Source organism: Lonchura striata, chromosome 1 (genome assembly GCF_050655825.1).
Source record: "Lonchura striata isolate lonStrDom1 chromosome 1, ASM5065582v1, whole genome shotgun sequence".
NCBI lineage: Eukaryota > Metazoa > Chordata > Aves > Passeriformes > Estrildidae > Lonchura > Lonchura striata.
Window position 1 is genome coordinate 16,161,746 of NC_140703.1, and position 15,979 is coordinate 16,177,724.

The 15,979-nt window shown below is 39.1% G+C and overlaps 1 protein-coding gene across 2 annotated transcripts in view; it reads right to left on the minus strand.

Moving 5' to 3' along the window:
- CD247 (CD247 molecule) overlaps positions 1-15,943 on the minus strand; it is a 61,390-nt gene extending 45,447 nt beyond the window's left edge. For both annotated transcript variants that reach the window (XM_021550101.3, XM_085590166.1), the window contains exon 1: positions 7,569-15,943. In XM_021550101.3, coding sequence (XP_021405776.1) covers positions 7,569-7,626 — 58 coding nt within the window. In that variant the 5' untranslated portion in view covers positions 7,627-15,943. The remainder of the gene's footprint in view (positions 1-7,568) is intronic.
- Positions 15,944-15,979: the final 36 nt, after the last annotated feature.

A 15,979-nucleotide genomic window follows, 5' to 3' on the forward strand; every position in this document is an offset into this window, starting at 1 on the left:
TTCTAAAAGTAACTGGAAAGGTGCTTGACCTTCTGCTTGAAATCCAGATGGGTTAACCTTGTTTATCTTCTCTGGCTTGCTGGCTATAGTTATGCTCATAACACATTATGCTCTGTTTTACATTTAAAAGATCAATAGTTTCAAGAAGTTAAAAATTAGGCAACAAGTGATGGTGCATAGTGATTCCCCTTCCTTTCTCTGAAAGGCTTTCTCATTTGTTTTCACTAATTCTTTTTGAGATTACCACCTGCAAATGTTTTGTTGTTACACATCACTCATCAGAGAAACTCCTCAGAAAAATTTAGGCAGAGAATTTACATGTCCTGAAAGTGACTGAAAGAACCAGGAGCCCCTTAGTAATGAAGATGTGACTGATAAATAAGCAGGGAAAAAAATGCAGGTAAGAAACAAAGATGAAGTATAATCCTTCTCTAGAGTAAGCCTCCAGTTCATTATCACATGGGTTACTTTGGTTGTGTTGCATTTGCATCTCTTCAAATTCCAACAGACTATTAAGTGCTGAACCAACGTTAATAGCAAGAAGTTTTTTTCATTTCCTGAGAAATATGAAAATTAAAAGTCATAACAAAATAATCAAACAGAAAAATGTACACACATTACTTCATACAGCTCTGCCTCCATATAATTTTCTTGAAAATATTTTTATTACAAATTGCCTTAAGAGTTTCTAGCCTATAAGGACTTAGACTTTCAGAATGAGTTCCTCTCTAGACACTAACTCTAGGCAATGAATCGTAAATTAACATAAAACAATAAATGAATCCTGAACATTTGCAGTAAGTTGTTAGAAAGAAATATGCAGAATTTAAACTGCATTCTTCCAAAAATTATCCAAAGATAGTAATTTGCTACATGGATGACATTTTAGGAATGGAACAGCTATTCTTGTAGTAATTCACAAGAATTATTTTTTTGCTTCTTAGAAACTGTCTTTAGGTAGAGTTTTTTTACAAGATACCAACAATATATTATTAATCTCTCTCTGTATCCCATCTTCCTTCCTTTAGAGGATGATTATTAATCCAACTCATAAGACTTATTCTATTTTTGCCATCTCCAGAAATACACCCGCACGCTTGCACAAAATGCTGCTGAAATTATTTTACTTACATTAAAGAGCCCAAAGTGATGACTTTGTGCAAATCTGCATCATGGAGAGAAAAAGGTCCATGAGAGAGAGAAAGAGAGGGAGAGGACTCCAAATTCTGGTAATTCCTGGAGTTGGCTTCACATGACTGGATGGGAAACTACATATATGGCAACAACACATAGTGGATAAAAACAGAAATAATTTCTGCTCCCAAAGGCTTGATGCGGGGTCCCCTGACTGAAGCTTGCTGATATGCAACTAAAGAAACGAGCAGATGTTGTAGCAATTTTATTTTACAACTCAATATAATACGATATGCACTACAATTTTTCTTTGCAAAGGTTTAAAATTCTGCTGTATTAATTGTGAGCTGCAAGGCTCGGGAATCCAGTTTTTATATATATATATAGTTGTTTTTTTTTAATGGAGTAATTTAAAATTTTCAGGTATTTCTGAGTGACAAAATGAACATTTGATACCTAGGAATGCATAATTTCTGCCATCGGGAAGTTGAGTTTGCTGAGAGTATTTAAAAAGTGGCGTTGTCAGACTATATCAAACTCCTGCTTCAGATTGATCTGCTCTGAAGTAAAATACTGGATGCTCAATTTCTGTTTGAGCTGAATTTCTACATGAACTAATTTAAAATTATTGTTTTGAAAATAAAGTACCTCATTAGTTTGAGCCCTGCTTCACAATCCACAATGCTCACAGAAAGCCTCGATTTGCTCCCATCCATCCAACGGTCACCACCTGGAGAATTTTCTGGTTTCCTTCTCCCAAGCCTCAGTTTGCTTTGTAAGGAGATGCATACCATGGGGAATTGGAATGAATTTACAACACATGCTGATGCATTAAATATCTGCAAAGCAGTTTTATAAATATTTGTCTCTGTTTATTTCACATTTGGCTGTCACGCAGATGACAGCAACACCCTAAGTGAAATGAATGCAAAACACCCATGCTCTTGTCTGGAAGAAACTCATTACAAAATTTGGATGAACAACTAGGAAAAGGGGTTTTTAGTTAGATTAGTCTTTATTCAATGGCCAGGGTACAATTACTTGAAGTAAAACACCACCCAAATTCCCTCATAAATTTCCTGAGTATTGCATCTTATCCCATGAAAAAAGTGCTACAGACCATTTCTCTGATGCAAATAATGAAATCTATTAATTAATTTTTATTATACAAACTTAGAGGGGTCTTAGAAAAGCTTCTCCAAGTGTTCTCTGGGTCAAAATGTTTTATGTGCTTTTCTTTTTGACAAGGAAACTATTTTTAGTATTTACAACCATGAGCATTGCAGCATGCTATCGGTCCCCCAAAATATCAATTGCCTCAAAAAAAAAAAAAATTATAAGTGACAAGTTATACAGCTAGTTTTCTCTTTTATTTTTTCTGAAGCCATGCAGGCTTGCATTTCAAGGTTAACTTACAAGCTAGCAAACATTACCAGGAAACTAGAAAAGTTTATTTGCGGTGAAAGTTAAGATTTTCACGTAAGACAACAGGTTGAATTGTAGGTAAATCATATACTGGGATATTTCCTAAGAAAACCATACAAAACAAAATAGCCCACAAGTATTGACAACTGGGCACTCTCTAGGCTTATTCAGTGTGTTCTGCTGCTGTTTATTCTATCATTTGTTCAAATTTTCCAATCTTTTTCCCCTGTCAGCTTCCATTGAATTCTAATTCGGTATATACTTCACCTCCACATTATCTGAGTTTTCAGAGAGTTGTGTTATCATTATGGCTTCTCCTTCACTTAAAAAATACAACGGACTGAAAAGAATTGTTTGCTACTCAGAAAGTATCATGATAAAGGTGAAGTTTTCACTACAGATACATCTCACAAAAGAAACAGGCCAGACAGTAGAAGCATTTCATCAGGCTCCACAAGCACATGTTTAACATACTGTCACATACCTAAAGCACAGAAAGATGGAAAGCTCCAGAGTTGCTGTTCTTGTAAGACTTAACAGATACATAACAAAGGATTGAGAAGAAAAAACACAATGGGCTTCCAAAGGTTGATAGCTTATTCCTAGGGAACTTGTAGGAGTTAAAATATTTCTAATCTACCTGGCTCAAAAATTGAGGCTTCTATCACTTGAGCAGAACTTGCACTCACCAGTGCTTGTGATCTCTGAGGCTGAGAAACTAGTTGGTTTCTACTTCTATTTTTTATAGTTATATTAGCAAAGGACTGAAAAAAGTCTAACTTCCACAAAGATGAATGTGCACACTGTTTGGGGCTGAACACAAGCATTTTGCTATTTTCCAAGGCTTGTGTGTTTGGGTGAATGGATCAAAGAACTGCAAACCAAGATTTTCATTTGCCCGCACATTTTATGTTTGAAGTTATAAATCAAAGGAAAGAGTGGAGATAAATTTTTTCATTGCTTTCCTGAAAATAACTGCTTTGGACTGTCATACATTAAAAGCTAAAAATACTGTACACTAAAGGACCAGAGCTTAAGTTAATTAAGAGAATAATATTAAGTCCCAGTCTCAAAATATTACCTTACACAACATCACAAATCAGAAAAAGCTGCAAAATTTCATCTTCTCACAGACTCTAGAATAGCATAAATTGTTCTCGTAACACAAAAAAAAAAAAAAAAATCAGCAGTGAAACTTAAATTTATCTGTTGACCGAAGTCAGCAGAAGAGTGAAAATTCAACAATATGCTTACGAGTTTAACATGCACACGGAGAAAGTAGATACCTTTAGCAGAATACACATTTTAAATATTTTTAAGAAGTTGTATCTTCCATTAATGCCATCTAAAAATATCCTCTATTTTCTTGCCAGAATAGCTGATGCATCTTACATTTCTACGTACACTCAATAAAGACACTCAAATAGATGATTAGTTGGAAAAGGGGAGGAGGAGTTGATGGTTGCCTGCAATTGTGCAAAAAAAAGTATTTTTTTCTTTTTTTTTGAAAGAGAGTTTGGTTAGAAATTGGAAAGAGTTAGGAAATAATCCATATTTCCTAATGGAAATATGCAAGGAAAAAAAACCTAAAAATTTAATTCTTATGCTAGTCACCATTCAAAGTCTGTGTGCACAACAGAAAATGGTTGTCAAAAACATTCCTTGCATAAACATTCATTTACACATCAAATTCTTGTCCCCTTAAGCTGCTAGTGTACCTCCTTTTTTAACCCCATTTCGGCTTTTTATCCACATGGTCTTACTTAGGAAGGACACACAGAGGAAAAATAGAAATATATTTTGCAGATAGCCTTCTGTATTTTGTATATCCTTCCCATCTAGTGCAGATAAAAAATGTGCACAAAAGGAATGTGATCACTAATTTGTTACTTCACTGATTAGGAATTCTGCTTGGAAGGGTTGAGCTAGAAAGCACTTACTCTGTAACAAGCATTACAGAATTGAACATAGCACTGCAAGGGCTCAACAAACGTCCCTTTACAAAGAAAGGCTACATTGCCTACATTTTGTTCCATTCTGCCAGTTCATAGGGTTTTCTCCATGAATTATTAATGAATCATTGTGAACAGGCAGGAGAAATAAAAGAAATAAAACATGTAAAATTAAGCCTTTAAATTTTTTTCCCCCTAGGTGTTACAAGAACGCAGCTCGGAGAACTTAAGACAGCACATATGGACATGGGGATGGTATCAAAAAAATCTGAATTTACTGGTTTGGATTCCTCAGACAAGCTTGTAAACAACTCCTGGTTTACAAATCTTATCATTTGCAGAGCAGATAAATCATCTGACGAGAGGGGAAAAAATAATTAATGCTAAGACCTATTACCTGTCCCTGAACTGACTAAAAAAAGGCTGATGGCATCATGGCAGCCCAGTGTGAGGGAGGTAAGAGATATGCAGAGCAGAACAACAGTGTGGAAATGAGTTGTGCAAGTAACATCTGGTAAACACCAACACTGCTGTAGTTTCCACAGAGTTAGCTAAAAACAGGACACTGTCCAGTTCCATTTAGCAGACAATTCTGAGAAAAGTGATTCTGTAAAGACATGTAGAAAAGGGGAGGGCTGTTCTTAAATTCTTGCACATACATTTACATACACGCGTGTGGCATGTGTTTGTATAAATCAAAGCATAATCTCATCAGCCTTAAAAAAAATAGGGGGGCAGCTCTACAGTATTGCTCACAGGACTATTTTATTGCTGTCAAAGCATGTCATACTTCAGAACAAAAGCTGTGTCAACTGTATGAAGGTTTTTGCTATTTTAGTTGTGATATTCAGGTACAAGTCTTCCAATATTCTTGTCTCAACGAACAACATGATTAACAAAACCATCTGCTCATAATTAAAATTATTACTTTTCATGGACTTTTTAACAGAGGGGTTATAGGAGGACCTCAGCTAGATTTCCAGATGTACACTTCTGTGCCTTTGAAGAGGGGAAATAAAGAGAATTAAACCTGTATATATATATATATATATATATATATATATATAAATGTGTATTTGAAAATGTGAGACGCCTTCCCTTTGTAATTGCTCAAAGGCCAAATTTGAGCACTCTGAAATTTGTGGTCTGGGGTCAATTAATTCAAAGTCTCCATCAGAATTCATGGCCCATCTCTAGAATATCTTTAAAACACTTTTTTCCTCACACCTGATATATTTACTTCAGAACTCAAAGATCAAAAAGAAAAGCTTTGCAAGTTCCTCAGTGCTAATCTTGGTGGCATCTTTCAGCTGCCCTTTTAAAGAATAAGCACAAACACCTCATAGTGAAGTGGAATTAACTCACTATGAGGAGGTATGAAGCTTACTGAATCTGTACTGAATCTGAGCTTGTCTCATGAAAAAATTAAAAGTTCATTTCCCCAGAAGTCCTTCTAGACGTGAACTCTGAGAACGCTTGAAAACTCTCCAGGCAGCAGAAAAATCTTTCTGCTTACAGCTCTGAGCTGAAAAACCCAATTGTTTGGTCTCATCGTTGAACTAAATTCATGACAGATCTTACATTTTCATTTTTCTCTATTCTGTATCCATAATGTGGCAACAATTCCACAAGTTTTGATTGATACTTCTTCGATTTTACCTACACTCTTTGCCTAAATGCTGCTATACTTCAAACTATTACAGGTATCCAATCAAAAATACTTCCCATGAAATCCACAGGCAGCCACCTCCAAATCAGTGACAGCAGTATGCAGTTCAAAACTCGAACCATTTATTCTTTGTGAGTGTGAATACCCCAAGAGCTTTGCACCAGAGACCTCTGCAAGCTGCATTACATATTTTTCAAAGTTGTCTGCTGAAAATGCACAAATAAGAGCCTGAACTACAGACATGGTGTGATAGGTTAAAAGGGAGGAAATGTAAAATGATAATTTTGTAGATGGATTTTGGCCTAAAGTAACTTCCATACTTTTGTAGCATAACATGCATCTGTGGATACAGAGTAAGGCACAAAATATGAGAAGTATATATAAATACAGGATCATATCTGGGCATCAGAAAAGGACAGAGGCCACAAGGGTTGAAGGGAGGACAAACACAAACCATGACCTGCCACAGAGCATAAAACCTCGCTCAAAACTCTCCTGAAAGAAAAACCTCACAAATCACCAGGACTGGTTCCACAGCACTGGAAAGCAGCTGCAAAATCCTCCTCTCATCCCCAGAAAACTTTCTAATAAAAATGTCTGTGGCAGTCACCCAAGCTCTTGAGGCTGCTGGATTTAAGTACAGTCAGGGTGTACACGGAGGGTGGAAATCTTCCGGAGGATTTGGCTCTAACACAAGCTCAGATGTGGCCTAAGGCACATTCAGGCTTCACCTGAGGCCTTTTCCAGGTGTAAATTTTGTTGCCCTTTTCATCTACTATGCTCCTAAATAGTAAATTCTTCCTTCTCAAACTGAAGGTGGCTTTGGAAGATCTGTGCTTACCAAAGCTGCTCCGCTCGGCGCCCAGGTGGGGCCGGCCTGCGCACTACACAAATAAATAACACAAAGGAAGAAATGGCTTCGTTTTGTGCTGGGTCTGGTGGAGAGGAGCACGAAGGCAGGGATGCGAGGGGAAGGGCCCTGCCCTTTTGTCACCACCTGTCCCCATTTCCCGCCTGCCAGCGCTGCTCCATGAGAAGCCTCTCCCGTGCAGCTTACTACAAGCGACTACATTTCCATCGCTGCCTCAAATCTCCCCTCTGCAATCGCAGGGAAAGCGGCCCAGGTGAGGGCTGAGAGCTTTGTTTAGTTACTGTTCAGCTGCGGCATCGCTCCAGCAGGAGAACGGCCCCTCATCCCATCCTCCCAGAGGGGCTGTCATCCCAGGCTGGCTCAACACAGCAGGTCCCACTCCTCCTTCACGGGGGGACAGACATGGCTGAGGCGCTCACACAGACACCCTCCCGCTGCCAAAATGGTGGGGAAGCCACCACAGAAATGTCAAAAGAGCTTTACGAGAGCTCCTCGCAAGCCCAAAGGCTGCCTTTACCTGTGGCTGGGAGCTGTGCCTGCAGGGTGGCAAGGATGGCGATGCTGCTCCACTTCATCTTGCCAGGCTGGACAGTCCTGGGGACAGGAGGCCGCAGGAGAGGAGAAGAAGAAAAAGAAAGAGAAAAAGAAGATGAAGAGGCTCCTCCACGGGCTGTGCTGGTGTGTGGCTGCCACAGGAAGAGGCTCAGCTCCTATGAGGGCTTTCGGAGTCCACCTGCCGGCTTCCTCTGCCTTCACAGCCTGTGAGTGAGGGCTGGGGTTTGCCTTCTCAGTATTCATGTTTGGGGTTTCCTTTGTTATACATCCTTTTCCTATCTCCACGATGGTGTTCTGTGAGTTGGAGTTTTTTTTCTACTTTGTCCGATGGTTCTTAGATCATCCCCACTCAGTGGCTGCTGGTCTCTGTCTCTGGTATCAACTTTGACCTGACTTCAAAAAGGGGTTTATGCAACTATTCACAATGTGCAGCACAGATCATAAATAGAAATTTAAAACTCTAATTTATAGTCACTTTTGAACAATATAGTTGTCTAAACCCCTAATGATATAAAACTCATTTCTCATGCCTGTTTTGTAAGAAATCTCACATTATCGTGCTCTTTCCAAATGTGGGCAAATAAAAATTTTCACTTTTTTTTTAATAAAAGAAAGTTCACTTTAGACAACTGTGAATTAGAAAAGCTTGAAAACATAGCTTAGATAAAACTAATGGCTTAAAGCTCAGCCTCACTCCCATCAAAATACATCTGACTCAACTAATCACTGAATGTTTAACGTTTACAACAGTAATACTAATAATGCACTTGAGGATTAGGCTGGAAGTACAAGCATCTCAATGCATAATTTTTTTTCTCCTGTCTCTAATTCTTAGAAAGTAAAGAGGAATGTGCATCCCCAGGAGGTACAGAAACAGATGATAAAAATTTCCCTAAAGTATGGTGGGATGAGAGTTATTTTGCACACAAAATGTAAGGCTTTTGAAGGCAAAGTAAATTGAAGTTCCTAGAAGAAATTAATCACCTTGAGGTCTGGAGTAATAAAAGCTAATACATGGATAAAACTGTCTTTTCTTTTAATTGAATCATTCTATATTGTGCCCATCAATGCCAAAAGTACTAGACACTAGTAGTAGTCTAGCACCAGGTGTTCCAGTGCAGCATACCCTTCTGTGATATCCAGGCAGTGCTGCTGAGTCTCTGCTCTCTCCCAGCCCTGGGGAAGGTTTTCTTTGTGACTCTTCTACCCCAAAAGCTCCGAGGAAAAGCTGGAGATGGTCTCTGACCCAGAACAGAGCACAGCCCAGGAGAGCTGCCATGCACTGAACCTGAACAAGGTGTCATTAGCCTCAGAAATGGCTGTGCTCAGGTACATATTCTGTATTCCAGTGCAAGATGGATAAAGCTCTTTCTGTCCACATCTCTGCATGACAGAAGATTGGCTGAAACAAGGAATTAGTGAGCAGAAAAAAGACCCGTGCTCTCACTGCTGGCTGCCTCCATCTCACTGATGCCTTATCCAAAAGCTGAAATATCATCCTAGTTATTGATATTTTTGGGTTACGGTGTTTCCAGAGAAGCAGATGGCACTGCTCATCACTATTCCACTGACCTCTGTCTCCTCCTGTTATTGATCATAGCTTCTCCCTCCGGCAGAAAGCCAGCAAATTATCACTTTGAATAAAGAGCTGAGGCCAAAGGTAAGGAAAAGAAATGAAGAGCTGTGTAAGAAAGAGAGATTAATAGCAACAGTAGGCACACTGGGAGAACAGCAGTTGGGCCAGTGTGTTTTGATGTCTAGATAGGGAAAGGTCAGAGAAATTGAGTATATGGACTTCATTTGGAAGTGTGGGTAGAGTCAGAAAAAGCCTTTGCATGACAGTGCCCCTAGAAATTCCCACCTCCCCATCCCTCAGCTTTTGAACTAAGCCAAGCTTATCATTATCCAAATGTAATCAAAGTACACTGCAGAGTAGTCATGCTTGTATTATGAATTATTCTCACAACAGGCATGGCATGGGAGAGATGCAAATCACATGCAGACAAGCAGTACAGGAAAAGATAAAGAGGAAGTGGTCTCCTCTCTAGGAAAAAGTTTTTCAGTGTTCATAAGGCTTACAGTTCTACTGTGAGGAATGGTTTGTTTGGAGTGTCACCTTCTTTTCAGCCTTTCTAGTGTTTCCATCTCAGGAGCTACACAGCACTGTAAAAACTTCAGCACTTCCTGCCCACATTGTGCATTGGTCAATCTTGCAAATACACTTCTACCAACAGTTTAAACCATACTGATGTTTCATTTTACTCACTTCAGTCAGATTGTAGGGACTTTGTTAACCCTGGGCTAGAAATGAATGCCAACCCTCGTTCAGCTGAACCAGCAGCAATTTTTCTCAATACAGACAAGGCCACAGCAGAAATATAAAACCCTTCCTGCTGTGTTAAGAAAAGCTCTCAGCTAAACTTGACTCTTCATCTAAACATATGGGTGGAGGAAAGTACATTTTCAAGAATTACCTGCACTGGGAAGACTGCAATATTTGATCTGTGGTTCCTGAAACAGAATGGGTCAGGGAACTGAAGTGGTCCCCAAGTACAACTCAGTGTGTTTAATGCTGGTTAAGGTGCAGCTCATTATCTGTAAGGATAAGATCTTTCATAAAATAGTCAAGGCCTACATTCAACTGGTTCTGTGCATCCATATGCCATCCTTTCTCTGGACACAAAAAATCCTGGAACAGCTCTAATGCAAGGGGCTGATTCATTCCCAGAAGCATTCCCTTTTCACGCTTACTGGTTATGCTTTGACTGTACTATATAAAAAAAAGCAGCAGGGTTTGCAGTTTTAACAGGAAATAAATGAAAACTAAAAAAAAAAAAAAAAAACAAACCCACACCACAGTCAAGCTGAGGATTAAAAAAATATATATAACTACACACTGCCCTCTGGCTCCTGTATTGCTACCACAGAGATATGCCTGTAATCATCACTGCAGACTGCTGGGATTGAGAACAGGTCGGTTATCAGGAGCTCTCCTAAGCCTATTTGATACAGCTAACACTTGCAGGCAAAATTAATTCCTACATCACCTGATGGAGAAGCTGGCCGACTTCAGAGATGTGAGAATCCAGACAGACTGCAGAGCCTTGCCCCTGGTCCAGCAGGGAGTGATGCTTGCAGTGCCATAATTAACTCAACAAGTATTAAAAACATTTCTGAGATGTTCACACAAAGATAATGGGTGTATAAAAAAGCAACTATTTTCACTGGTGAGCAAGCTGTAGCTTCCAGCCAGGCATGCCATTCAGACCAAGACACTGAAAAGAAATAGGCTGTTGTTCATAACATATAAGCCCACAATTTTTATTGACAAAATGTTGGAGACTGACAGTCCTACACTGCTTCACTGCATCTCAATGCACTGTAGTGCCTTACAGTGCAGCTTCGATTTGCTATAATTGGGTTCAACTGTGCTAATCCCCTTGGAATGCAGCAATTAATACTTATTTAGTGGTAATGGCTGCATTCCAAGAGGATTAGTCCCTGCCCTGCACTTTTGCCAGCAAATGGAGAGCTGGAAAGAAGACAGTGTCTAACTACAGGTCTTGCTTTGCAGCTCCCAACAGGGAGACAGAAAGAGTTGCTTTTTCTACAACTGCTTCCTTTTGTGTATGAAAATCCTGCTTTTCCAAGGAAAACCCACCTGACTGTCACTACTCCTTGCAGCTACATCGAACAAATAGAAACCCTGACATGTGCAACAAGAAAAAGAAAAAAAAAGCCCCAAACATAAAAAGGGACACCTGTGCAGGACTACAAAGACAAATATGGCCAGGAGTGCATGTTTCCTACAGGAGATTATAAACAGGCCCTGATATGATGCAAAAACATATTTCTATTTATTATTTCAGGGATTTTTATGACTGACAGTTTCCCTTTTCCTGCTATGGTCTTAAAAATCTTCAGTATGACAGGGTTTGTGGAAACCTATAAAAGAGTTGTTAGGAGAAAGTTAAAATGCACCCTCTTTAAATGCTCAGTTTTGAGACTACTGAATCTGTAATAACAAATTTTTCCCTCCCCAGTGACACCTTTATGATCTGCTCTGGATTTTGTTTTTGTTAATGCACTCAGGAGACCACTGCTTATGTCATATTTTAAGGAGGAGGAACACTGCTTCTTTTCTTTTAGGCTACTCAAGCTACTCCCTCTGGCATCATCAACAGCCCTGTTAATTGAAGCTGAATTTTCCCAATTACATTGCAGCATATGTAGAAAAATTCAGTGACTTTATCACCACACATATTCTTGAAATGCTCTTTTTAATTATAGAACACCTTCAGTATTTTCTTGCATGGCTGTACAGAATATGATTTATCAGGTTATGCCTTTTATAAATATAAAAATATTGTGAAGCCACATTTTAAGGTCTGTGGCAGTATGTTCTTCTCCTTTATTCTCCTCCCCTCTTTACCCCTGACACACACCCCTTCTGCATGTTTCAAATGCTCACCTGAGGAAAAACTTAATTAAATTAACTGAAATTCAATTAAGCATTTAAAACAAATCAGAAATCCAATTCATGCTTGATTAGGCAACTGGTTTTTTGCTAAAAGGCAACAGGAAAATAGTGTGCAAAGTTCTTATAATCATATAATGCAGGGTTTGTGCAACTATTTCTCTTTCTTATCTCTAAACAATTGCCACCTTTTAATCTAGAAACATTTAACAGGTTTCACTGGCATAAAAATATTATGGAATCACAAATTATCTTCAATGTTTTCACATAAATATACATGCTTAGAAAGGCAATTACACACTATTACTTGGCACTGTCTCTTTCTCCCCCTTTGCACACACAAACCCTCTGTTTGGTTTTGTCAAGTTACTCTGTGCTTGTAGCAAATCACGGATTTATTTTAAAAGCCTTAAAATGAATTACTCATAGATTAAAAACAAGTAATCTTATTCTTCAAATAAAGCATTCCTGTCATCTAAGGGTATTAAGATAAGCTACAAATATTTTACATGAGTGTTACAAACTGGTATATAGATTTTTGCAGGTAAGGGGAAGGGAAAAGTAATGATGCAAAGTAAATTTACAATCTGAGTCAGTGACAGTAGCAAAAATAATATGAAGTGGTTCTAGACCTGTTGGATACACTGACAATACTACTGAGGTTAAGGGAGAGACTGTCCTCTTTCCACAAGACCCAAAGCAGGTGTTGGGCCCACCACCAAAAATGTGTCACCTCTTTTGCTTAAACTGGAGAAATTCTATGCAAACTAAACATAGCAGCTACAGGAATCAGAAGCAAATAGTAATGGGGAATTTTTGAGGCTTTTTAATGTAGGATATTAAGAGCTAGAAGAAGAAAATAACTCAGAATCATCATTACAACTATCAGGTTCTTTGATTCAAGCCTACCATCTGCTGAACAATATAGAATTGCACCCTTTCTGATCCTAACTGCATACCTGGTGACACTCAACCAGAATGCTCCAGCTCTACAATCAGCACAACTAATGAAACTCAAATTTTCAAAACATGACTTTTGTGCCTTTAATATATGTGAACTGGGGATTGTTTCCTCTCCCCAGCTCACAGCTATCATGACATTTATAGAAGCTTGCTAGCTTTGAGGTCAGACTCCCCATTTTAAATCTGAATCCAACAAAGTAAAAGCAAACCTGACAAAAGGCAAGTGCCCAGAAATGTTACCTAAGCTTTGCTGCCACAGAAAACCAGGCTGTAAAGAACACTAACCCCTACACCCAGAATTAATAAGACTTGCAGCCTAATCTTTTTACACCAATTCAACTTCGAAACTCTGAGGAAGCCTCTAAAGACAGAAGTTCTTAAGTCAAACAGCCCAGGGAGCAACTGCAAGAGGCTTGCATGAGAAACACAAGTGTTGAGCTCCCCAGCATACAGAAAATACAATTATTAGACAGAACCAAGGACTGCTCCACTCAAGCAGAGGATCTGGCGAGGAAGGCAGGACAGTGGCCTCAACCCCAAAATAAGCAGTCCCACAGTACCTGGACAAGAGCAGAGGTTGGGTGACAGCAACCCGGGTCAAACACACTTGAGTCAGGCTTAAGGCCAAGACAGTAGGACTGAGCAAGCAACAAGAGCCTGAGCTCTAACACAGTCCCCATGAAAAAAGGGGAAGCTTCAGGCTTTTCCCAGCTCATCACCCAAATACCTGCACATCATCAGGGCAACCCAAACCACAGGAGAGCAGCCTGGGGGTACTTGAAGAGCCCAAGATTAATTAGCTGTTGGAAATTACAAATCAGAGTCAAGTAGTTTAATTCAGCTCATAATAAGCCTGAGTTGAAGCATGGTCACACTAATGAACCCCCCCACTCTGGATTTGACAGAAATAAACATAGTTGAGTCTGGAGCTGGCTGCTCCCAGTCAATGTTCCGAGGCATTCTATACCTGTCTCCATTTCCTTTACTAGAGTTACTTAATTTAAAAACCTTTAAATCATTTTCATGGATATTACTTCTGAGCTCTCCATAGCACAAAATGATTACAAAACACAAAAAAATGATGAATGCTCCGTTTTTTTTTGCAGCCAGCAGGCTGCTGTGTTTATGGAGGGAAGCAATCATAATGTAAAGCACTGTAGAAAAAGAATTTGTTCATATTATGCCCCTGTCGTTTGCTTTTCCAGCATCTTTGAGTTACGATGAATTCAATAACCACTTTTAAGTATTAAACATTTAACACTCCAGCCGAAAGTAAGTCTGTGGCACCCTCTTGTGTTCAACAACGACATATTAGTTTATTGGATTTTATCTCGATTCAATGGTTTTGTTCAGGAAAAACCTTTTGAAAACAAATTAATGTTTTCAAAACATTATGAAATTACATTTTGAACGTAAGTTACAATTAAGTTACAATTAACACTTTTGTGTTAATCTGATACTCTGATTGACCTACCTCTATTTTATTGTGAAGATCACAGGCACAATATTAAATAGATAAGAAATTAATTCCAGAGAAAACCGAATAAAGGATTAAATGAATACCTGATATATTTAAGATCTATTGTGTAATGGTGTTGCATGTTGCAAGAGCCTACTGGGCACAAGACCTACATTTAAAACACAAGAAACAAATTGAAAATCAAGAAGTAGAAACACAAACATGTCAGTAAGCAAGATAAATAGAAGGAAGAACATGTAGTAGGAAGTAGAACACGACAGGTTGTGATTACCCTTATTAGATTCCCAGGTAACAAACATCCTGTGGCTTAGTGAGGTGCCTGCAGTTATGCCGTGTCAGATTCCCGTGAGTGCAGGTGCCTCCCAGGTGGGGAGGCTGACTTCATTGCTGGTGAGAATATGCTCAGGTACTTCAAGCATGCCCTGGCAGAGGATACTCACAGAAATCAAAACACTGATTCATTGCTTATAGCTGTATCAACTGATTATACTCAGCCCCTTCTATTCTAAGCCCCAGTATTACTCCTGGATGGCAGGAAAAAAGGAAACGTGCTCACAAATTCCTGAATGGGCTGAACAGCAGGAAGGTGAGCACAGGGAAAAGAGATGAGGAAAAATAGGACCAGATGATGACTTTCTTGCGTTGGTGATATAAACATTTACATACCTATTACTAAGGGAGAAGCTTGATAACCTGAACTGCTTTATATTCCAATATGTATAAAACATACCAAAAAGTATTCTGTGAGATGCACAGATACAGCTCCAGAGTTCTTCTCTAATTGACCCTCAAATCCAGGTCTGTACTTGTAGCTTAACTAGTCTTCTGTTCACTATTTTCCCAAAGAAACATCTGTTTGGGGTCTTCCCAAATGTCAAAGGTGAAGAGATTTGGATTATCTACAGTTAGCACATTCAATTGCAGTAGCATTACAAAACTGTTTTAAGATCTTACTGTTACCAAAAAAGGCCCTTTCACTTTCAAGGAGGAAATACTTGGGAATTGATAGTAAAAGGAGAAGAAAACCAGAAACAAAGCCAGCCTTATTCTGCACCAAACCCTCAAGTGAAAGCAATACTTTTGCAGGTGGTGTACTGGTTTTGGCTGGGATGAAGATTTGGGTTTTGTGGTTGGGGTTTTTTGCCTTAGCTTGCTTGGAGCTGTTTTGAATTTGTGCTTAAAACAGCCTTGATAACACATCAATGGTTTATTGTTTATGCAATGTCAAGACCTTTCCTGCTTCTCACCTTGCCCTACCAGCAAGGAATCAGGGGGTGCAGAAGCCACTGGTGGGAGAAGGAAGCTGGGGATGTGTGGGATGATGGCATTTGCCTTTGCAATTTTTCATTTCACGGCATTAGATGCAGGAAAGCATGTAAAGTACAAAGACACAGATTTAATCCAAGGAGGGGAAGGCAGGTGTAAGTAGGGACATTCCCCCATGAATTCTAGC